Below are 25,542 nucleotides of genomic sequence, written 5' to 3'. Positions count from 1 at the left end.
GCTCGATTTGTGTGTATGAGTGAAGAGCTGTATATTAATATAATATATATATATATATATATATATATATATATATATATATATATATATATATATTAGCTGTATATTAATGTATATGTAAATGTCTGTGTCTATACTGTATGTGTGTATATATGCTGTATATATGCTGAAGTCTGTATATGGCACTGTATGTGTGTATATGTGATGTATATATGCTCTATATATGTGTGTATATGTGATGTGTATATGCTCGATATCTGTGGGTATGTGTGTAAGGGTGTATAAATGTGTGCATGAGTGAAGAACTGTATGCTTATGTGTATGGGTATATACATTTTTGTGTATATATGGGGGAGGGGGGCATCCAAAAGTCTGTTATGGGGCCGTGACTCTCCTAGTTACGTCCCTGGTTTGTTCTCTATACATTGAGTTATTAGTTGGGATCCCCTGTTAAGTGTTTATCTCCAGTATCTATTTTCCAGTCTGTTTATCTACAGTCTCTGTGAATGTATCTGTTATCTAGTCTATGTTCTGTATAGTAATTTTGTAACATACTGATCGTCGGTCTTAAGGTAGAATAACTTTAATGGATCGGGTTTGTACAACCAACTCACAAAAACAAAGCTAAATATTAAAAAGAAACACAATCGAATCTATGAACATGTCCGTGCAGCGCTGCGGTATCTGTGTGCGCTATATAAATAAAGGAATTTCTATTATTACATATATGAATGTAGTGTTAAGGGAAGTGTAAGGTTCTCCTGGTTGGTGCCTGGTTTATTTATATCCTGCACATTAAGAGTTAACTAAAACAACATTCCTTGCTAGTATATACTGAGTCAACTTAGTTTATACAATTACTATATACATGTCGCAGGAAGTTATAAAAGCGCCATTAGGCACCGGCTTAAAAAAGTTTGAGCACATTTCTCTAATATTATGTCTGTGCGAGCTCTCACCCTACACTCAACTCCATCCATTTGCCGTGTATATTATTATTATTAGAATAAATATCATCCTATCATGTTTCTTCTGGATTCAGTTTTACTTCCCTCTCCTGGAATTATAGTTTTTCTAAACTTATCTGTACAAAAAAAATTAAAAAATCCACCGGATAGCAGGACTAATGGTCATCTCCATCCTCTCTTATGTTCTTACTGTACAGAGTAGGGCCATAGCCTCGTAGCACCAGGACTCCCCCTAGAAATACCTTGGTCATGAAGCAATATATAGCAGCAATGAACAATGCTCCTTTATTACCTCTACTATCATTAATAGAAACCTACATGTGCTCTAGATTACTCATGTACAATACCATAAAGGTTTATTCCCAAGCGTAATACATCAGAAATAGAGGGGCCCATCCATGGCTATTAGCTCATTACCTGTCCTGTTTGTTGGTCAATACTAAAATTCCTAAACCAGGACTGATCCCTCTCTTTAGGGGACCCACAATGTAAATCCTTATAATGCAGTATATATACATACATTCCCCTAACCATGACAATTGGAAGGATCGGGAGAGACATTATAAGTTTATAGATACTGTAAATATTAAAGGGAACCTGTCATCAGGAGCCCTTTTTCTGGCTCCCCCATGTCCCCATAGAGAATAGAGTTCATGTTGCATAAGTTAAATTGGCTTTTTATAGTAAAACTGGCTTTTAAAAAAAAAAAAAAGATAAGTAAGGTTTCCCTTTCTGTATGCAGAGCTGTATGATGTCCTGAGGGGGAAAGCGACATGGGAGATTTTTTTGATTTTTTAAATTTCAGATCGATGCATGATGGGGCTGTTTTTTGAAGGTGGGTGGGATACGAATCCTCACTGGCCACTCCCATGGGACTAGGGACACAGCTCTGCATACAGAATGGTACTTTTCTTTTTCAGAAAAAGCAACTTTTACTATAAAAATGCTCTTTGGCAATATGTACACTATTCTCTACAGTGTACATGGGGTGGTCCAGAAAAAGGGCTCCTGATGACGGGTTCCCTTTAAATGATAATCCTCAAAATGACTCAAAGGGGGTTATTTATCATAGGCTTTCCTCTTTTTTTTCTCTTACATTTGTTAATTTCCATATTTGCAATTTTTCCACTCACACAGCAAAGTTAAATGTGCAAGGTAAAATGGTGCAGTTTCGGCACAAATAAACTCCAGTCCAGAGCAGCAGTAGGCGATCTGTGCAAACAAAAAAAGTCGCCAACAAATGTCCTGACTGCAGATAAATGACCCCAAAGTATTCCATGACTACAAAAATAGTCAAACAATAGTTAACCTCTACCAATCTATTTCATGAGCTTCCCAAGCATGGGGGAATGGGGAATGTGGGGTTTCCATTTCTGGGGCTTCTAATGCATAGTCCTGTTCTAGATGGCAGAGGCATATCTCTAGGGATCCCACTTAAGGGATAACTGATTTTATCTCACCCCTGCATGGGCTCCCCCTGATTTTTGATCATCCAAAAGATTGCTTGAGTTGCTTTATGAGTATATCAGCCCATGTTTCACGATAACCCCCTGGACTCTACCTACTCCTTCCTCTCAATGTGACTTGTGACCGCTGTAACTAGGGTCGGCTCCACGTTTAAGTAGGCGCCGCGACGACAGAGCCTCAGTGGGCCTCTTTGCAGTGAACTCACTTGGTCGCATTAAAAATTAAGAAACTAAAACAGTCTCCTGTTCCCTAAAATGTTCTCAGTTGCCAAAGGCACTTGTCCGGATATGCCCAGTGCTGACACCAGCCCTTGCTGTAACCAATGCAGGTAGCAGGTCAGTGTTGTTTTGCGAGTGATTGGATGCAAAAGTCACATGTCTGTATTAGGTCATTATTACTGGCGCATGATGTTGGGCTTGGCAGGATTCCCACAAAGCATTGGTATCAAGAAGGACGAGGAAATAATGTGGCGCGTAGGACCACTTTGTTGCTTGATAACATGCTCTGCTGTAGTCTTTCATTTGTTGTGTTGGTAATATTCATGCTATTTCAGAGGTGAATTAATACCTAAAGACACATACAATGTTATATAACCAATATCCATAGAGAAGAACAGAGAACTTCATAGAGCAGCTGCCAATAAATATGAATAGTTGCCTCAAAACCTCCCAGAGGTCTCCACAATCACTCGAACCAGAATCCATCCCATCCAAGTTGCAGTACGAGGCTCTCCATCACGTGTACAAACACTTAACCCTCTAATATTCACCCATACAATCCTCCATTACTGAGAAGCCACAACACTTCAAGCCCCCCGTAGGTAGCTGAAGTCAAGAAATCTCGAAAGTCACAGCCGAGTATTTGTAATCCATTCAGCACGTGTAATCCTCGGCGTAATATACTGAATATAAATCCAGTTGTTGCAATTTCATCATGTATTCCTATCCAAGTCTGCGATCACATCAATACTGATATTGAAAAGCAAATATATTGCACGCAGCAGACCTGTACCAGAAGAATATTAATCATAGAGCATCAGGTAGCGATCACATTGATGTACAGTCTAGTCCGTGACTAAAGGAGGTGTCTATGAGTATATTATAGAACCATAAACAAGAAACAAGACAGGACTTGGATTCTTAAAGAGAATGTGTCCCCATTAAACTAGAAGCCCCCTCAGGTAGCGTATGAAATGTCCTTTCTAGGATCCCCCCATTTAGTGTCAATGTCTGAACTGACACCTCACCTGAAACCACTAAACTTGACTCATCTCATGTGAAAATGGGATGAGGAGAGTCATATTTGCCTGACTGTGGGGCAGATTTTTTTATAGGTGACAAGCTGAGATTTCAAATAATTGAGGGAATTCTAGAAAGGACATTTCATACCCAACATAAGAGGGCTGGGGTAAAACCTTGTGACAGCGTCCCTTTAAGATGGTGACAATGTGGTACAACTGATATTGTAAAGGAAGATTGTGCTGGGGGTCCCTTTACTTCCATCTTGTATGTGTAAGGGACACATATACATGTAATCTATGGGTATATAACATAATATGGCAAAATTCCCTCTTTCAGCTACTGTCCTATTGCCGCAGCACTTTGGTGATGCTACCTTTAAGAACTCTGTTAACACTAAATGAAGCTTTTTTTCCTGAAAATTTTGCTGACAACGATGAAAAAATAATACATACATATTTACAATCTAGAACATAAACAATGTTGCCCCGTCCCTTTAAAAAACAGCCATGTTGCTTTATCTATGAGACAAAGTAGCCAGATGGGAACTCAACATGTGTAAAAGTTTAGAAATATATAAGAATATTAAATCGGACACTTATAATACATGACACAAGCAGCTGCTTCCAAACTTGGGTCGCGATGGTTGTCTCCAAGCGAAACTTCCTTCCGTAGTAATTTTACCTTTAAGAGCAGCGATTCCGCCTGACAGGTTAATGTTCTCAGGTAGCTGAGTGAGTACATTTTTCTGGCATAACCCCTGGATTATGCACAATGAATGCCATCCTAAAATAGATTTAATAAGTACGTCTACGTTGTGTTTAACAGAAGAAACACAGTGGAATACTGTAACATTCACTTAAGGCTCCCAAGTGTTGCAGGAGAAAAGCTTTTTGATGTTGCTCCGTCCTCTACCTCTTGTATAGCCGCTCAAACAATTTACTAATTCATATTGTAATGCAAATTTCATATACCCACACATTTTGGTACAAGTGGCGCCTGGCATTCCTAAAAAGTGCCCAACAACTCCATTATCACAGTATTGATCTCAGCCTTAGGAGTAAGAACCACCTCCCGACCTCCTTCATTATAGTCATGAAACAGTCAACCTCATTGTAGCCAGATGTAGCAGAGCTGACTTTGTTATTAGTTTCTATCAACGCTTTTAGAGTGATTGTAACTTTTTGCATCCCTTGACGTCAGAATGTGACAAACTCCACGCCGCTACATTAGCAACATTCGATACTTTTGGATAGATCAGGCTGTTCAATGCATGATACATTTTCCATCTTTGTACACAATCCTTTTTAGGATCAATACCTTATATCAAGTATCAAGAAACTGGACAGAGAATAAATCCATGACCTCAGGAATATTCCCTGTCTCTCGACTTGGATTCCTTTACCTATCGATCACAAGGGGTAATTATTTATCCTAATCAAATCCGAGAATCTTTGTCCTTAAGGGAAATGTTTGTGTCCCTCTGGAGAAAGCAGGGAAAGAAAATTGCTGATCCCCCCCCCCTTTCCCCATGAACTGTTGGCTGACAGAAATCTTTGCAGAGAGGTAAATATCTATCCAATGATGTCTGCAAAAGTTTATAGGGCAACGTCTCTTATAAATGAAGAGCACCAGGTGCAATTGAGGAACATAGCGTAGCCCCCGACATCTCCTCGTGAGCCTTGGACCCACTCCGCACCTTCTACTCTGAGCACTAGTTACAACTTCCAGTGACTCCCATCCCCTTTAAGAAGGTATATAAGGAAACACAAGACAAGCTTAATTATCCAGCCTGCTATTCTGTAGCTATACATAATTGATGGCAAAAGATGCAATCTGTTAAAAATAGCAAACTCTAAACTGCAGGCTCCGGAGCAGAGCTCACGGCAGTCCTACACGGCACATAGTGACTCAGGTGGTACGCTAGCATGATCCGGTGCATGTCAATCCCAAACAATTCCCACGTAATAAAAGAAAGATCACATCGGTATTACCTGCTCTTGCTGCTGCTGCGATTTCCCTGAAGCATTCTGTTCCTTAGCTGTGGTCATGATCACCCTACTTGTACCCACCGCAGTAGTCTATGTGATGTTACCGTCTGGTACAATGCCCCAAAGCCAATGAGTACGAGTTACTATTCCATCACAACAATCAGCAGTCGATTTCAATGCATATTAAAGAGGACCCATGCAAGGAAAGCGCAAAAAGCAAAATAATACAAGTCAGGGGGAGATTACAGGATGCAAGGCTCTTTACAATTAGCAACAGCCTCTGCATCACAGAAAGCAATGATAACTGCTTGGCAACCTGCTACTGGCAGCAGCATAGCTTGGAGACAACCTAGCGATGTAGCCCCCCTCCTGCTTCCCTTTTCGCTACTCCACCCCCTCCTCTTTCTCTAGTCAGGCTCACAGAGCATGCACCAGCCCGCAGCCCTGCCAGCAGAAAGGTAGCAGCACAGCCTTCCCCTTCCAGGACTGGCAGGGAGAGATCCAGATGTAAGGCACGGCCTCATTGGTCGCTCCAGAATAGGGGCACGGGACAGAGTTTAAGGCTACAATGTGCACTGTGCTTGAGAATTTCCCAGAGCCCAGATACGTCAAGTCACAAAACTGAGCTGAGGATGAAATGTTCAATGAAATCATGTGCACAGAGCTCACGGTGCAGCCAGGGGGGTCACACAGCACCGGCGCAGAATAACACTCAATACCAAAGATTTCCTTGTGTCACGGGTTCCTTTTTATTTTGGTCATTTTTGTATCTAGTGACAATGGCAGTTTATTTTGCCTTTTTGTACATCTATTATAGTATTCAGTATAATATTAGATGTTAATAGCAGCCAACATGTAGTTTATGAATGTGCGTTACATGTTATTTATTGTTCCTCTTTAATCAGTTTTATCTGTTTTATTAGGGAAAAAAGCTTTACAAAGGATCCGACACTCTTGACCGCACTAGCAATTGGACATACAAGAATCTTTCCTTTATTGTATAAAATACATGCAGACAGGCGTTCTTGTACAACAGATCAATGCGTTTCGACGCGATGGGGCTTATTTACTAAGGGTCCGCCGCCGCCGCACTTTAGTCAAATTTTCTGATATTTTCGGGGATTGCATGGCTGTGACAGTTATTTAGCAGGGGATTGTGTCGCACATGATTGGATTTTGGCACAACTGCGCTGGCTTTCATGCGACAGAAATGGGGGGCGGGCCGACGCATGATCCGATAGATTCGGACTGAACGCAGGATTTAACATTCAAATTGTGTTCCAAAATCAAGCACTTATATGCACCAGGAAGAAGAAGGTGAACTCTGTCAGACCTGAGCAGGGAAGCGACACATGGAGGATATCGGGCGCACGATCTTAGTGAATTGCGGAAGAGTGCATTATGATCGGGCAATCTGGGAACACCTCGGACCAGGTAAGTAAATGTGCCCCAATGTGTCTTAATCATGATCTAAAATTATTTAAAAAGTCCGCCCTGTGACCTGTGGCCAGATACTTTGTTCACTATTGTTGGTCCATGGACCGAGGTCGGTTTTCCTAACACCTGCCGTCATCTGGAATAAGGACAATGTATTCACACCAGAAGAACGGTTGAGCCGGCGGTTTCTGAATATTCTGAGTATTTTCTGAAGCATGCATCCCTCTTCTAATCCAGAATCTAGAAGACTTAATGGGGTCTTCTCACCTGGGAATTTACATTTAAGTTAACTTGTCTGCTATAAATATACATTTCTTCAATTATTAAAAAAAAGTGTTTCTGTGTGAGGGTAATAAATGTGGCCAAAAATTTGATTATTGCCCTTGGATACAACCATCCCAACACCCTTCTAGTACTGACCAGTTATCTTCACACAGATAAATATTTTTAAATTACATTCAATTGAAAAAAAAGTACCTATATGACAGATTCATTAATGTTAAACCCTCGGGCTGCTTAAACCCGGGGGTTGCAGGACTGGACTATTGCTTCCGCTGGCCACACGGGGGTGCAGGTCCGGGATATTTATTCCCTGGCGCAGAGCATCCCGTCCTCTTTCAGGACGGCTCCGCACCAGGAAAGATCCCGCCCTCCCCCTTTTTTTTTGTTTACTTTTGTTAATGTTGTTGGTTTTGTAAGTGTTTTGTTAATATGTTTTATTTCTTTCATTGTTAATTATGTATTGGAAGTCACAGCTTGGCCTGTAGCGGAATCCTTGACCCTCTCGGGAATGAGATCAATCACCTGACGAATCAACGAGGACATGCCCCCGCGGAGGCATGGTGGTAATAGGAGGGTCTCAGGTTTCCCCATTTGGACCAACGGTTAATTTGTTTAAAGATTAAAGCTGTGGCCGACCCCCCATTTTTATCCCAATTTTTTGTCCGCTTGCCGGGTGGAAAGTTGGGGTACTGTGACGTTAGTGCGGCCAGTCATGCTCAGATGAGAACACCCCTTTAAGTTCTAAAACCACAAGACGTCTTTAAATTTTGAAAAGCAGAAACAAACATAAGTTTTAAAGCCAGTAAACCTTTGAACATTTGAAACTATTGGAGCCCCTTGCTTTCATAAATTTGGAAAAACCCTTGGTGTTTTTTATACTATCAGGTCTTTTTTTATTTTTGAAAGAACAGAACCCCTTTTACTTCTAAAACCAGGGGGAACAATCCTGAAATAAAGCTACAGGAAAATAAGGGCTGAGATACTACATCCCCTAACCACCTGTAGTCATGATTAAGGGTCGTGGTACCTGAAATATACAGGACACAGTCAGAGCTTATAGCAGGAGATAAGTAGTGGGAGGTGCCATGCTGCATTGGAGATAAGGACCAAGGTAAGTATAAGTTATTTATTACTATCAAAAAGCAAGGAACGTCTAGCACCATCCAAGAGGGATAAATTTCCTTCTTTGTTTAATATCAGATTAAAAATGAGGTATTAAAATGGGCTTTGATCTATGCGTTTCTGGAAGTACGAGCCTTAGCCTTGATTATCGGTTGATTATGGGTTGTAGTTAGTTTTGAGCAGGTATGGACCTGCTATCAGTTCATATCCAGGTCCAGCTCTACACCTCTGCTATTAACATCCATTTGTTCACCACTCATCTCTAGTGGTACTACCTAGAACGCATAGACCAAAGATCAGGGCCTCATTTTTAATTGGATATTCCATAAATTGCAATACTTTACTTGCTTGGATGGTGCTGGGTGCTTGTTTTTTAAATATACATACTTACCATCCCCAAAGCCAGCAGAGCCCTGCTACAATGTCTATGCTACACCATGAATAACCCAGCATGGTCATACGTAATAAAGAGGTTAGTAGTGTTTTTTTTCTTTTTTTTATATAAATGGTTTAATTTACACCATTTGGGGCCAATGAACCCATTGGTTGGCAGCTTATAGCATACATATAATACATAGATTTATGGGTGAGGATCCATATCCTTTTATGTCTGACCATTACAATATATTAGTGATAACATAACTGCATATGTTGCTGCTGTGACCCATGTCTTGTAATGGTTGTATCTAAAATCGTTCCTTTATCGTATATCAACTAAGTGTTGATCCATACTCATTATACGGACATTAACCTTTATAAAAGCTCACCTCAGATATTTTATTGTTGTAAAATACTTTTAATCCCAGGCATAATGATCCAGAGGATACATAATTCATGAAGGTCATTATTGGGAACAAGGTGGGAACATGCATAACTTGATGGAGAATCAGGAACTAATCAGATAAGGCTTTCAACATGAAGGATGGAGCCAAAGCTAGGAAATTGCTGCACAGTTATGATTATTAAGAATTCCTAGAGAGCCGCATCAAATCCATTGGGAAGAATTAAACCCAATGGCCTTTGTCCCAAAGAGACTTGTAAAATTCCCTTATTACACAAATAGCAATCTCAATTTCCCTGTGACATATTATTCATTAAACCCCTGGTTGGGATAATACATGTCATGTTTCATGGCTTTCATGGCAAAGGAAGAATGTCTTCCTTTGGTTTTAATTATGTTTTCCAATGGAGAGTTGCTTGTTAATCTTGCTACACCATCTGTAACACTGTGTGAATGGATTGCACATGGACATGTGTCAGTAGAGCTCAATTCACACCTATGGCAACAGCATTACAGAAATGAGTGGATTGGCTGTAACACGTGTGTACTGGTGTGATATTCACAGAACGACTCGCTGTCCCTCTTACACAGAGCTTGTCGAATCACTGAGCTCACAATCTAAGCAGCCTACCAGTATGTTTTGGAGTGTGGGAGTAAAATGGAGGACCCAAAGGAAACCCATGCAAACATGGAGAGAACATACAAACTCTTTGCCCTCTTTCTCTCTATCATTGGGGGATCCAGTGATTAGATTCCCAGTAATCCTGGAAGTAGTGGATATGTTAGCTTGATAGGACAACCCCATTACCGTGAACCAGTATCTTCCAGAGATCAAAACATCATAAGAATCTTGTATCAGGGTATCTAGTTTGTCTAACACAAAGCAGCCCCTCAACCAGAGTTTCACAACCACCGCCAACACCCGCGATTGGTGCTGGCACCAATCACTGAATTAAGCATTTAAATGCACCAATCAACCTAGGTTTGGCTCACCTCGCTGAACCCAAACCCAACTGGATATGCTCATCCCTACTCTATAGCTTCAATGGCGGCCAGGCAGGGGGACTAGGTAGACTCCTTCTGGAGAAGAACTTTAGTTATTTGCATACTTTCTCATCATGTATTACTCTGAATCTCATCTAAATCTTTTTAATTGGAATCAGAACCCTGCAACAGATTAATTCCGTTGGAAATTAAGAGAAGACATAGGAAAAAAGTGTAAGATCTAAAGGGGTCTTCCAGGCTTGAGATGATCTATCCTAACAGAGGACATCAATACCAGATTGGTGGGAACACGGTACTAATGACAGTCGCCACAGCACCAGAAATACACATTGTACACAACTAGAAGCAGACAGCTCCATCCACAGTGTAGTGGATGTGCTAGATAACTGCACTTTAGCTCCCATTCTCTAGAATATCCATTTCTAACATCAGAGTAAACTATGAAAACAGCCCTAAATTTCCCTAATCCAGTAACTATTTCTTGTGCTTTTTAATTCTAAATAATTTACAAAACCAATTGGGTTTGGACCATCTAAGATGATTTTTCGAGTTGAAGAAGGGATGGAAGTGCATATGCTTAAATCAAGGAAGTGACATAATACTTGATATTCCGGCATAAATTTCCTTGCAGTATTATTTTCCAGAATTGGAAACCTTCTATAACAATTGTCATACATCGGATATACTTATACATGACCCTCAGCAGGGATGAGTCCAGATAATATACAGCAGCATCGCTGCAGGAAAACGTCATGTAAAGAGGTAAGAATAAACATACAGTATAGAGAGAATCCAGGCGCCTTGTTAAACTTCAGATACACTTGTCCCTGAGGTTTACTAATCATTGTTGTCAAAAAATCCCTTGTATCAACAAGTCACACATTAAGAGGATGTGTCAACAGATTGCCTGGGGATGTCCATGAGTAGCTAATAGGCTGTGGAGTCACATCACACTGTGCATTGTTCATGCAGAATTATTGAAAGTACAAAAGAAGGTGAAATATAAAGACTGTGTTGACACTTGAACTGTAGTATATAATATTCTATCCTAGATATATAAATACTGTAACAGAAGTTCTCCTTGTTCTAACAAAGCAACAAGATGTAGCCTAATGGAACATAACTACACAATGTACACAGTATAGAAGATTGGTTTAAAGAATAAGTAAATATATGTTCTAATGTGAACAGACAGTGAAGCCCAATCCTTACAGGAATTTTTTTTTTTTTAAACCCTTAAGGACCAAGCCCTTGCCGGCAGCGATCAAGGGGTTAACTAGCACTGATCGCGGGTGTCAGCGACGGGGGTTTGCGTCATTGTGAAGCAAGCACCTGGTGAGTATGAAGAGGGCTCAGCCTGTGAGCCCTCTTCATACTCCCCCATGCGCGTAAGGGTACGTCTTATTGCGCTATGGGGGTTAAACACTTTTAATTATGCGCTGTTTAAAGATTGGTTTGTGAGTATTTTAATAACATATCTTTTATCCATATACCTGGGTGCTCTACATGATGTTGTATAGCCCTCCTCCTGTAGGATTCCTAGGTGGAGTGTGACACAGAGTTTGTTGGATGCCAGCGGGGTGGACCTCATATATTGAGGATCAGTCTTGGAAGAATCGCTTAAGGGTTGTCTATTCAGGACTATGGTGGTGAGAAAGACATTCAATGAGTCGGAACTGTTGCTTGTAACAAAGGAGTAGAGCATTGGACTTTTTCTGTTTTTATCTGTAATTTGGAGCACAGAGGAGAGCGTTCTCTGTCTATATTGCTCCTGCAAAAGAATTCTCCCTACTAGGAACTAACATTCGATTAAGTCTCTAAGAATAACTGAAATCTGCAGACTACATTCAGTGAACACTAGAACGATGTCCACATCGGACCATCTCCCAATAAAGTTCTACATTCAGGACACTCTACACATGAATGTGTGCTGCTCATGGGCCACAAACCATTTTTCATGGTCCATTTTTGCAATCTGCGTGTCTTCAGTGTGTAATCCATTGCTGAGCCCAATGTCCACAAAAATGGTCCGTGTGTCATCCATGAGCTTGTCCCAACCTCATTGGACTCATGAAGGGTCTCATAACTGTGTAACCTATAAACTGATTCGCATATACAGAAGGGATATGGATGACATGTGGATTTGGCACGTGGCATCAGTATTTTTCACATCCCCATGCTTCTATGGGAAGACATGAGCAGCAAACATGGACAGAATAAGACCTTCTTTGATTGAAGTCATCCCTTGTAGTTAAGGGATCCTAGGGCAACTATTATGCATGTAATAATAATAACAATAATAATAATAATAATAATAATAACAAATTAAGTGTCTAGGACTATAAGGGGGGAATCGAAGGAATCTTATATGGTCTACATTAAATCACTGTTGATCTTTGAGAACTCAGCTGAAGGTGGAACTATACACATCTAGGGGCTCTAACCGATAGGTCTATACAGCTTGAAGGCCATGTGGAGCCATAATATATCCATGTGCTTGAGGTTTTACATCACAGAGAGGAAAATTTACTTGTCGTTAGAGAACAAATTTGTAGATGTCTTCAGCCTATTGATTGTGTCAACCAGTTTTACCTTGCAAAAAGGGATCAAGGGAGAATGACCAAGTTTGCAAATTTTGTGACTGTCTTAAAGTCAGTTTACCAAGCCATTGGGATAGGATAGCATTAGGATTGGGATTTTTAGCAATATAAATAAGCCTGATCTTCATTCAATTACTGACATCCTATACTACGGACTGTAGTATACTCAACTCTACAACATAGAAAAAACGAATCTCATAGGAGGAATCCTCGTATTACACATACCATTCAGTCCTCTAGCTGTGTGAACAGCGCCATAAAAATATTGGTGCTCTAAAAGGAAATAATACAACAATCAGGATGAATTGAAGACATCAGTCTGTAAAACATTTTACAAAAATAAAACTAAAAAACAAGTCAAATAAAAATATAATAAAATGCCAAAAGGAAGAGTAGCAAAGTAGTGCTTAGCTGAATTTGTTATTTTTTCCAATTTTCCAATTCTCTTATACCTAACATTATGTTTTGCCCATTATCAATGCTCTTACAGTTGAGTAGTTTTAAAATATTTAACAAAGACATCGTGGTATCTAGAAAATACTTGCAGTATACGGGCACCTGAGCTAATGATATATATGAGATATTTCGGAAGCAAGCTTTTCTGAGGTTGACCTCTGACAGCCCCTATCAGCCCTCCGTGCTGCCATATTATAGCGGCATTATCAGGTAGCCACAGAACTGGTATATTTTGTAATTGTAACTCCAGGCAAAAATTTTTGTCCTTCTTACAATTTTTTTTTTCATAATTTTGTGCAAGGATTTCCAATAAAGATTCAGTGCAGACACCTTACATATCGTTTATCAAGGTCAAAGTTCACTAAATTACCAGCATTCAGAGAGCATCGTCAGGGATCACAGTGACCACAGAGATCTGTTTGTAACTAGGAGTTGTCTGTTAGTTGGGTGTCCTTAAGTTGAGGACTGCCAGAACTTTCTAGGAGAAGTCCCCTCTGCAGCCGTGTAATCTAATCTATAAAGATGAGTGTATGTGTGTGTGTATGTATGTCTGCTAAAAGAATTCGCACCATCACATTTATAAGCAAAAAATAAGTCACAGCTCTGCTTTAAGCAGCCAATCATAGCTCAGCTTCTATTTTGGCTCAGGTCATTAACATGAGCTCTGAGCTTTGATTGATTACTATAGGTAATATGTGAGGTAAGATGTGAATTGATAGACAGAGACACAGAGAGACAGAAAGTGAAAGAGAGGAAGAGACAGACAGGCAGAAAGACATACAGAGACAGACAGACAGACAGACAGACAGAGAGACAGACAGACAGGCAGAAAGACAGACAGAGACAGACAGACAGAGAGACAAAAAGAGAAAGATAGACAGAAAGAGAGAGAAAGACAGAGAGATAAATAAAGGCAGATATAGAGAGAAACACAAAGTGAGAGAGAGAGAGAGAGAGAGAGAGAGAGAGAAACAGACATAGAGAGACCGGCAGAGAGAGAGAGAAAGAGGAAAAGATAGACATACAGACACAGAGAGACAGACATACATACAGAGAGACAGACAGACAGAAAGAGACACAGACAGAGAGAGATAGACAGAGAGAAACAGACAACAAGAGAGACAGAGAGAGAGAGAGAGAGAGACTAACAGACAGAGATAGAGAGGCAGACAGACAGAGAAAGACAGGCAACAGAGAAAAAAAGACAGAGAGAGAGACAAAAAGAGACAGACAGGGATAGAGACAGAGTGATAGATATAACGATAGATTTAGATAGATATAAAATATTTTCCCATTCTATTTTGTTGTAGCTAAGATCAGTTATTTACTCTGCTGGGCATCGCCAGGGGCTACAGCTAGTATATGTAAAGTAAACAATTTTTAGCTAAAAAAAAGGCTGTCAGTTAGTTAATAAAGTTTTATGGGAACCTGCCAGTATCTGGATGTGTGAAAATGTGGTGACAAGATCCCTTTGAGTATACACACCCGACCTAACCAACCACCATTTGGAAGTGATCAGTATTCCATCAACAGACCTTTTGTATTGATACTACATCCCCCTCACCTGCCATTTGCCAAAGAAGATGGTAATGGACGCAAAGGCATCTATATACACGCAGAATATATTTCTTGTTTTACTACAAATAAGTTACAAATGTTGGTCATTTAGTGCTTGGTAGGAATTGTTGACACTCTGCTGCCACGTCCTGGATCATCTGGTGTGAGTGTACGGAGAGGGAACATGTGTCGCTCACCATGGCGCTATGATCCTACCGCAGACTATCTGCAGGTGTCTCAGAGATTGTTAGCGTGAGGGCACAACTTGAGAACAAATGTCACCTCTCTGACAGCTATAAATAAGGCCCAAGCACAAGGCACATTTCAGAGAAACAGACGCCTAGTAGCAGAGGGTCACATTAGACTGAACGATGGAAGACTCCAAGGAAAAGAGGAAGTTCATTCTTCGTAAAAGTGCAACAGAGAATATCCACAGAGAGATGGTCTTCCATGGGGAATGTTAGGGTCAAATATAGCCCATGGTTTTAAAATTGGTTGGCATAGAAACAAAGGAGACAAGGTTTTAGGACAAGGTTGCTCAGACTTACTTGATAAGAAATGGAAAGGTCATGGAGTTATTTGTGAATACGTAGAGTGGCAGCTGCACCGATTCTCCATGAATAGAGGAGCCATTTATTACATTGTATCCCTGAATTCAGCACATTTACTGGAGGTGGTAATTATATTAAACTGCTCTTAGGGGCGAACGACTGGAGAAAAAACATGGACGTTTTCTGAATCATTATTTTACTGCTTGTGGGTTAAAGGGTCATTATAATGAAGTGGAGGGAAAAACAATTCAGCCCACCCTGCCTCATTACATGTAGACCCTTACGCAGATGGTCGGGAGAAGTATGGACAATATATTTATAAAAACAAGGGAAAAAAACACATTTACGCTACAGATGATAATCACAAGAAAACTAGTGAACCTAATCGGATTATTTGTGAGCTAATGATCACTGGCTGAGCAACTTTAGTACTGTATTATTGATCTCATTATATCCTAGCAGTATAATTGGGTTTATATACAACTGCTCCTTAAAGGGGTCCTCCTGCTCTATTGACACGTCGGCTTTTATAAATATAATAATAGGATTTTGCATAATATTACAATTGTGGAGCATTGTTTCCTATGACTCTCCTCATTACTATTACTATTCCACTTGTTCATATAGTAGATTTTGACACAATGGGGCACATTTACTTACCTGGTCCAGACGCGATCCAGCAGCGGGTTCTCCGACGCTGATTCCGGTCCGGACGGGATTCACTAAGGTAGTGCGCCTGATGTCCACCAGGTGTCACTGCTGCGCTGAAGTCCGCTGGAGTTCACTATCCCATCTTGAGTGTGTCAAGCGACACATTTTGTTAAAAAAATTCTGTGGTTTTTCCAAATCCGTCAGGTTTTCCAATGGGCATGCCCCCGATTTCCGTCGCAATGATGTCGGCGCCGATGCGCCACAATCCGATCGCGTGTACCCAAAACCCGGGGCAATTCAGGGAAAAACGGTGCAAATCAGTAATATTCGGGAGACCCGACGAAAAATGGCGTTTCGGACCCCAAAATCTGTGTAAACACTTGCCTGGAATCTGCCTGCTATTAATTTTGTTGAGTGGCAGTGACATGGCATGACCTATCTTGCATGGTTTAGAAAGGAGTAATCACAGTTGAAAGAATCATGAGTATTGTTGAGTGAACCCCTCAAAATTTGAGTTCAGCAAGGCTTGACCAGCCACAAATTTTAAAACTCTGTTCAGGGCCTTCCACAAGTAACACCCACGATTGGTGCCAGCATTGATGTCTGGTGTTAACTGTGCTGCTGGGAATATCGCCAGCGGAACTTACATCACTCCAGCCATGCGCATGCACTAACACGCCAGCATTGATGCATGCCACCATTTTAGGGAGGATCAACAATCCCGAAGTCATCATTGGGGACTGATGATCCTCCATGAAATGGTACCTGTGTGCTAGGGCAGGTGTATGCAGTTATTCCATTTCCACGGATCTGGCAACTTGACAAGCTTGATTGTTCTCCGAAAAAGGCCTTAGAGGACTTATTTATCCACACTGTTTAGATAATAGGCAATATCCAGTTGCAATAATTTGTTCGAGGAATATCAGAGGAATTACGCAAGAGATAAAAATGAGTCACCTGTCAAGTATAGCTCTGTTTGGCTTTCTTGTGTTATCCACCTTTGTTATACTTGTATTGTGTTTTTATAGCCTTCTATTATTATCTATTATTATATAGCCTATTATATTCTGAACTACAATTGTATTATTGTCAGCTTGATGTTTTATGAAGTTTTGTTAAAAACTTAGAATATAATTGATATCTTATAGCCATCATTTTATTGACTCGTTATTGAATTATTTTATATAGTACTGTATTTTTAGTATATAAGTAATGATGCGTCATTGAAAGTAAAAGTGCTAATGCAAAGTAATAATAAATGTAGTATTATATTATAAGTCTTGTATATAACTATAATATTTTTTTCTTGTATTTTCTTAAGACTTGTGTGTCTCTAATTAAAGCTTTGTAGAGTCACCTATATATTTTTTAATAAGATTATAACATCACTGATCTCTCACTGCTTTGTAGCATTATTAACTTTCAATAGCCTTGTAACACTATTGATCTAGTGCAGCCTTGTAGTATTATTGACTTAGTGTAGATTGGGAACATTGATGATCTTTCATTTTATTGTACTGTATGAATAGTGTGATTGTTATATTGTATTTTTTGCCTTGAAGAATGATTGGCACATTGGAGCCTTATATGGTGACAGTATTTTAAATACCTTTCATTCGTATTAAGTGATATATTACTATTATTAAAATAAAATGTATGTTATTTGAAAGGGTTACATAATTACTCCTTGGCATGAAAAAATATTTTGCATTCCAATTTTTTCAAACACAAAAAAAATACAAAAAATAATAGTGAATAAGGTGGAATTAGATTACATTGGGGGTAAGAGAGAATGGAAGACAATGGGGGTTATTTACTAAGGGCCCAATTCGCGCTTTCCCGACGTGTTACCCGAATATGTCCGATTTGCGCCGATTTTCCCTGAACTGCCCAGGGTTTTTGGCGCACGCGATCGGATTGTGGCGCATCGGCGCCGGAATGCACGCAACGGAAATGGGGGGATTCGGAAAAAACGCTGCATTTTTAAAAAAAAGTGTCGCTCGGCACGCGTTTACCTTCACTCAGCCCCATTATTCTAAGAGTGAATAAGCTAACTATTTATAGAAATTCTGTAGAAGTATATGCAAATGATTTGTCAAGGCAAATTCTAGGCAAAACAAAGAAATGTCAATGAGGCGGGGCCCAGAGGACCTCATCTTCCCTTCTACTCAATGATCACCATTTTTTTTTCATTCAAAGATTTATCGAATGTCAACAAAAAGAAGATGATCACACGAGAACAAAACCATAAACAGAAGTTAAACCAATTTTATTTTTTATTATAGGGTCAAGTTACTAAGAGTGGCCCATAGACCCTCCGGTCTTTTCCTACCAAATTAGTTGTGCTGTGCACTTTTTCTACTATACACTTTACAAAATACTCCCACCGACATTGCAAACTCTCCTCTATCATGTTGTATCAGCCAAATACATGTTTTTTCAAATTATTTTTACTATTTTTAGCTAAAAACTAGCTAAAAGGTTTTCAGAAGGAGCAGGTGGATAACTAGAATCTAAAACATTAAAAGACATCTACCACCAGGATCAATGATAGTAAACCAAGCACACTCACGTGGAAGTGTTTGTCCCTTTGGCAGGATTTGCTCTTCTTTTAGATTCCTATGCCCTGGTGTTTACAAAAAAAAATGCTTATAAAATTATGCAAATGAGCCTGTGGTGCTGAATTCTCCATAGGTGTTAATGGAACCTGGAGCCTCTTGGGCTCATTTGAATAATTTTTAAGCCTTTTTTTCCTAAAAAAAACAAGGGCATGGGAAGCTTTAAAAAGAGTGCATCCTGACAGAGTAGTACACACCAGTATGTGCTTGGTTTCTTTCCTTGATCCAGGTGGTGTACTGAAAGTTTCTAGGAAAAGGTACTATAACAGGGCATCCATTCAGAAGAATGACCATCCTTTTTAGAACTGTTACAAAAAGAAATTTGGTCTTAATATCAGGTGGTAATAGCCTATGTCATCACTTGAGAAATAACGCTATGTGATTATTTATTTAATAAATAAATATTCTTGATTATTTGATCATCAGCAAGTGTGATCATCTCTGTAAAAGCAGAAGTTCTTACAGTTTGCTGTCTATTAACTCAATGCTAAAGAGGAAAGACATCAGCAATGATTGAAGCCACTGCTACTACATATCAATTTGGACAGAAATGTGAGCCACTGGCCACGTTTAAATCTTCAGACCAGATTTTATGATATTTTTAAACTATTATTATTATTTCAGCTTCAATTTAATCAGTTTTTACATAATTTGCTTTTCTTAAGCTAAAAACTTTAAAAATAATGTTTTTTTTTAATCTCTGCAATTTGTTAGCATTGTCTTGAGTAGCAGTAATTTTTTTATGCTTTATTCATCATAATTTAGGATAATTGGCTCAAACTTCTTACCACAACATTGAATTTGGGGGATGGACTTTTTGGTTCTCATTTAAAATTTTCATTGCTTTTTATTTACTATTTTACGTTTCGTATAGTATGTTCCCCAAAGGACAGAAAACCCATTTGAGTTTTTATCATTACAGCTGTGACAGTTATTGATGTGCCAGCAAGTGCTCTGGTACACCAGCGATCATGTGATCAATCATGTTGCCACTGGAACCAATAGAGGCAGCGTCACCCCTACTTCCATTTTAAATTTAACGCTATATATACAGTAGATAAGATCGAAGTTGGCTTTTGTCTTGTTTCGTGGATGCCTAGTCAACACTAACACTTGCCTAAATGTCTCGGGTGCAAGCTTGAAAACATAAATGATAAATGGACAATTGTACGGGATTTTGGACCAGGACCACATCCTCCAAATATGAAAGTGATCATCATTTGGCTTGATATTGAGTATACCTGATCATAACACAAGCTTAGTAAGAAAAGTCATGACCTGATTGTAACCGAGCTGTATTCCCCCTCCTATGCTGTTAGCACAGCGCCAGTCCAGATGTGAGCGGTACTGCTGAGCCTTTTGAGATAGATTGTGTACTACTTATACATTGCCCACCTGTTACATGCTTTTAATGGGGTTGTCAGGCGGCGTGGTTATTGATTGTACTGCCATGTAGAGAACCTTGTATCACGTATGAGATAGAATTGATCCTTAGATACAATTAAATAGCTCTTTACAGGGCCGTACTTAACCATGAGTAGGTTCTTTATATGCTTTTTAACAAATGTGAGAAAAGCAAAAAAAAAAAAAGGAAGATATTGTCAGAAGACTCATAAATAGAGATGAGCGAGTATACTATATTCTGCTCGGTCCAGTATTAGCATACTCGGACCGGCTCGTTACTCGGACGAGTATCTCGCCGGCTCGAGATCGAGCAGTAAATTAATAAAATAAATTGAATAAAAGAATTTTTATTGTAAAAAAAAAAATATTACACATGTTTGCAGATGTTTTACTTGTAAGAACACATTGAAATAACACTATTCTTCACTTTCCAGGTGTTCGCGCGTGTCTCCCGCAAAGTTAGGAGATGTGCACGAACATCTGGAATGTGAAGAATAGTGTTATTTCAATGTGTTCTGCACTTAAATGGTCCTGTGTTCACTTTTTTTAATGTTTTAATACTATTCTTTGCAGCTGTGCGCGCATATCTCCGAACCTATCGGGAGATACGCGCGCACACCTGCAATGTGAAGAATAGAATTAAAACATTAAAAACAGTGAATACAGAACCATTTAAGTGCAGAACACATTGAAATAACACTATTCTTCACATTCCAGATGTTCGTGCACATCTCCTAACTTAGCGGGAGACACGCGCGCACACCTGCAAAGTGAAGAATAGTGTTATTTCAATGTGTTCTTACAAGTAAAACATCTGCAAACATCTGGATTTTTTTTTTGCACTGTTCTTTTACTGTTCAGTTTTATTAAAAAAAATGCTCGGGTCTCCCATTGACTTCAATGGGACTCGTTATTCGAGACGAGCACTCGAGCATCTGGAAAAGTTTGTCTCGAATAACGAGCACCCGAGCATTTTAGTGCTCGCTCATCTCTACTCATAACCTGAACAAATAATAAATACTATATCCAGGACTAGATGTACTGATCATGGTGATTTTGAGAGGTTGAAGTGATACTATTTGACCATGCTCTGTCTACAAGAAGATCATATTAAAGGGTTCATTCCATCTAAGACATAAATGGCATATCCACAGGTGGCGATTTACCTCATCTATGTTCTTCCTGTAATCTCCAATTTAAGGAGTTTTACTAATCACCACTGTGTACACAGTAATCTTGCAGTAACTATAATTTCATAGTTAGATGGTAGATTGGAAAAGTTGCAGGTCCATCAAGTCCAACTTATTGGGGCACATTTACTTACCCGTCCTGTTGCGATCCCAGACATGCGTTGTCCAACAAGGATTTGGAGCGATGCACATTAAGATCGTGCATCCAATTTCCTGCATGTGACGCTTCTCCTGCTGAGGTCCACCGGAGTTCACCTTCTTCTTCCCGGTGCATGTGAGTGCTGATCTCGCGATCCGACATCCACGCCCCCCTCCCCCCCCCCGACTTGTGTCGCATGCAAACCAGCGCTGATGTGATAGAAACCGATCACGTGCACCAAAAACCCAGGGCAATTCAGGGCAAAACGGAAAAGAATTGCGAAACCCGACGAAAATGCGGTGTTCGGCTCCTTAGTAAATCTGCCCCATTGAGTCATAGGGGCACACATTTAATTCTTGGTGATTTTTTATGGTGAATGGTTCTCATTTGCAGCTTTTTTTCCGCCTAAGATCATCTCACTTCAAAGTTTTCCATTGTCTAGTTTTCTGCCATGTTCTCTGAGTATCACCGGAAGCCACATGTGAAAATTGCAAAAAAGTTGCAAATTTTGGCACAAATCTGACCAAACGTAGACAGCTTAGAACCGATAGCAACTTTTAGAGACTTTTTATGATTTTTGCTTTAAAAAGTTGTAAATTCACTAAAGACCAAACCCAAACGCCAACTGTATGAGCTACATCTGATACATCTGACCCGAAAAAACAAAAACAAAAGAAAAACAGATGGACAAAGCCAGAGTTATGATATGTGTGCTCCATAGAGTGTTGATTCAGAGGAAGGCAAAGCATAATGAACAGATATCTATCTGTGTTAAAAATGTGGATTAACACCACCCACGTGTAAGGACCCTAAATAAGGATTAAAGGGGTTGGCCACTTTTCCATATGTTTTTTGTAAAAATTTTGTTCCGCTTTCTTGATATGTAAAGTGAAGCCTCCTGTGTTTTACCTCATCTGTCAGACATTCCTGTCCATAACATGGCTGCAGATGGAGGGTCATGTGATCTCTAACTGTCTATGAACAATAGCCCTGCCAGGCCCTTGACCTTGATACTATCATAAGTTCATGGCAGGGCGATTGTTCATGGATAGATAAGATCACATGACCCTCCATTTGCTGCCATTTTATGGACAGGAATGTCCGACTGATGAGGTAAAAGACAGGAGGCTTCACTTTACATATCAAGAAAGCGGAGCAGAACTTCTAATAAATGTATTCGTAATTAGAATTGGTAAATCAGTAAATTATCTAATATCTTTACCCCCCCACACACACACACACAATACAAAAAACATAAGGTAAAGTTGCCTTTAACCCCTTTAAGAACCGTTCATTACACGTTTGGTCCACATTTGTTATCGTTTAGCCATTTATGGCACATCCTAAATGTATCCATTGCATCAATGATACGTTTGTTTCCTTACTATAAAATAAGGAAGACAAGGCATTCGAAACATATCAATGGGGGCTATTGATCCGTTTTGAATGTGCTGAAACAAATATCATGGTTTTAATTTTTGGTCACGCTGCTGAACTTCTTCCTGATCCCTAATGCGGCCTGTAGTTTTATCTGACCACCTTCTTTCCATCTGGCCTACAGAGGCCTCCTGAGCTGTATCCCATTTTTCCTTTTTCGAGGTTTTGAGAATACCCCGTTAGGTTTATCGGCATGTATCCATGTATCCCTAGCAACCAGTCTATCTCAAATGTTTAAGTTTTTGCAGTTCAAAGTTGGATTGGCGCTGTGCTGACAGCTTGACAGCTGAGAATTTGTGCCATTTGCTATGTCAGCCTGTGATAATGATCAGATCATTATAAAATACATTTAAGCGGAGTGCTTTATAAAGTGCATGGGAATATCTGCTTGAAATTAGCACAATAAAGAGACGGTATTAAGGAGCTGTTGTTTGTGCAGAGCAAGAAGATATACCTTTTATACCGTATTTCTTGAACATAGTGTTATTGTACCTAATTCCTAGAGATTTGTCAGTAAATGCAATGTTTTTGTAAGTTACTCCAGGTTGTTGCCATTAGAGCAGGTTTATATACAGGGTAAGGCTTTTAGCATTTGTTACCTTTTTTTTTTAGAGAAATGTAGTGAAGCTGGTTAGTTCTGACCCCCTGACCTTGCCCTGTAATGTAATCTTCCACTGTAATCTTTATCTAAACTCACGGAGATGAGGTCATGATCCTATAGAAAGAGCCAAAAGTCCATGAAAATATTAGTATAAGAGATGGCAAGTGCAGTATTTACTCCGTGAGACAAACAGCACTAGCAATTTGCTATCACGGATGGGAATTGGGGTTGTCAGAAATCCAGAAAGACAGAATCAATACGTCAGATGTCAATTTTATATGACACCAGAACTGATTCCAATGAGAAGTAAGGGAAATTGCACCTTTCCTATGGGGTATCGTATCATCTTAAGATGCATTACCTACAGGGTGACTTCGTACATTTGTGAACTTTACAAATTTTGAGAAACCGCAAAGTCGACAGGAAAAAAAAGCCACAATCCTTATACTTGTTCTGAAATATTTATTTACCCCACAGTGAAACATTTTACTTTCACAATGGTTCTATTAGAACCTTCAGCATGGAAGACAATATATTATGTATATTATATTGTTATGGACCCCAATTCACAAGAGTTGGTTGGTTTAGCCAACTTTTCTCTTATGTGTATGGGACCTTATGCCTAATCGATATGTTTATGCTTTATAGGATGTGCCCGTATGGTACCTGTACGGCTACGGCCAGGTGGGCACACGTTAGTGTGGATGAGCCCTTAGTCAACCACATGGTAGATGTCCTTTATCGACAAATGCTAGATTAAAAAGATCTTTTGTTGGTCCCTATAGGACAGTGATGGCTAACCTTTTAGAGCCTGAGTGCCCAAACTTCAACCAAAATCCGCTTATTTATTGCAAAGTGCCAGCACAGCAATTTAAGCAGTAATTTATTTTTGCTTGTTCTTTGACAACTTTCAATCGTTTAGCCTCCTAAAGACACCAACACATTTGAAAGGAGGAGGGCAAATTGGCCTATTATTGTGGGAAGATTCTGTCGGAAAATTTTTTGAGTCCTGTCTGGTGAACTTCATGCTGTGGTGATGGCCTGGGTGCCCACAGAGAGGGCTCCGAGTGCCGCCTCTGGCACCAGTGCCATAGGTTCGCCACCACTGCTCTACACCTAGAGGAGAGGAGGTTCTACCATCACCATAGACAGGGGGCATCCTTTACACCTAGAGGAGAGGAGGTTCTACCATTACCATAGACAGGGGGCATCCTCTACACCTAGAGGAGAGGAGGTTCTACCATAACCATAGACAGGGGCATCCTCTACACCTAGAGGAGATAAGGTTCTACCATCACCATAGACAGGGGAGATCCTCTACACCTAGAGGAGAGGAGGTTCTACCATCACCATAGACAGGGGGCATACTCTACACCTAGAAGAGAGGAAGTTCTACCATCACCATAGACAATGGGCATCCTCTACACCTAGAGGATGGATGGTTCTACCATCACCATAGACATGGAGCATCCTCTACATCTAGAGGAGAGGAGGTTCTACCATCACCATAGACAGGAGGCATCCTCTACATCTAGAGGAGAGGAGGTTCTACCATCACCATAGACAGGAGGCATCCTCTACATCTAGAGGAGAGGAGGTTCTACCATCACCAAAGACAGGGGATATCCTCTACACCTAGAGGAGAGGAGGTTCTACCATCACTATAGACAGGGGGCTTCCTCTACACTAGTGATGGCTAACCTTTTAGAGCCTGAGTGCCCGGCTTCAATAAGCTGCTTATTTATTGCAAAGTGCCAGCACAGCAATTTAAGCAGTAATTTATTTCTCCTTTTTCTTTGACAACTTTCAATCGTTTAGCCTAGTAAAGACACCAACACAGTTGAAAGGAGGAGAGGAGGTTCTACCATAACCATAGACAGGGGGCATCCTCTACACCTAGAAGAGAGGAGGTTCTACCATCACCATAGACAGGAGGCATCCTCTACACCTAGAAGAGAGGAAGTTCTACCATCACCATAGACATGAGGCATCCTCTACACCTAGAGGATGGATGGTTCTACCACCAAGATAGACAGGGGACATCCTC

General features: G+C 40.0%; 1 protein-coding gene across 4 annotated transcripts in view; it reads right to left on the bottom strand.

Annotated features, from left to right (window-relative positions):
- Positions 1 to 25,542, bottom strand: part of DPP6 (dipeptidyl peptidase like 6) — a 1,159,861-nt gene that overhangs the window by 455,902 nt on the left and 678,417 nt on the right. The window contains exon 1 of one of the 4 annotated variants that reach the window (XM_072153927.1): positions 5,668 to 6,048. The exons of the other annotated variants lie outside the window; for them this stretch is intronic. Within the exon in view, the coding sequence (XP_072010028.1) occupies positions 5,668 to 5,724 (57 nt within the window). The 5' untranslated portion in view covers positions 5,725 to 6,048. Of the gene's footprint in view, positions 1 to 5,667; positions 6,049 to 25,542 lie in introns of those variants that run through there. 4 annotated transcript variants of the gene reach the window in all.

Source organism: Engystomops pustulosus, chromosome 5, assembly GCF_040894005.1.
Source record: "Engystomops pustulosus chromosome 5, aEngPut4.maternal, whole genome shotgun sequence".
Lineage (NCBI taxonomy): Eukaryota > Metazoa > Chordata > Amphibia > Anura > Leptodactylidae > Engystomops > Engystomops pustulosus.
The sequence above is the reverse complement of the archived record's forward strand: the minus strand, read 5'-3'. Positions and strand labels throughout refer to the sequence as shown.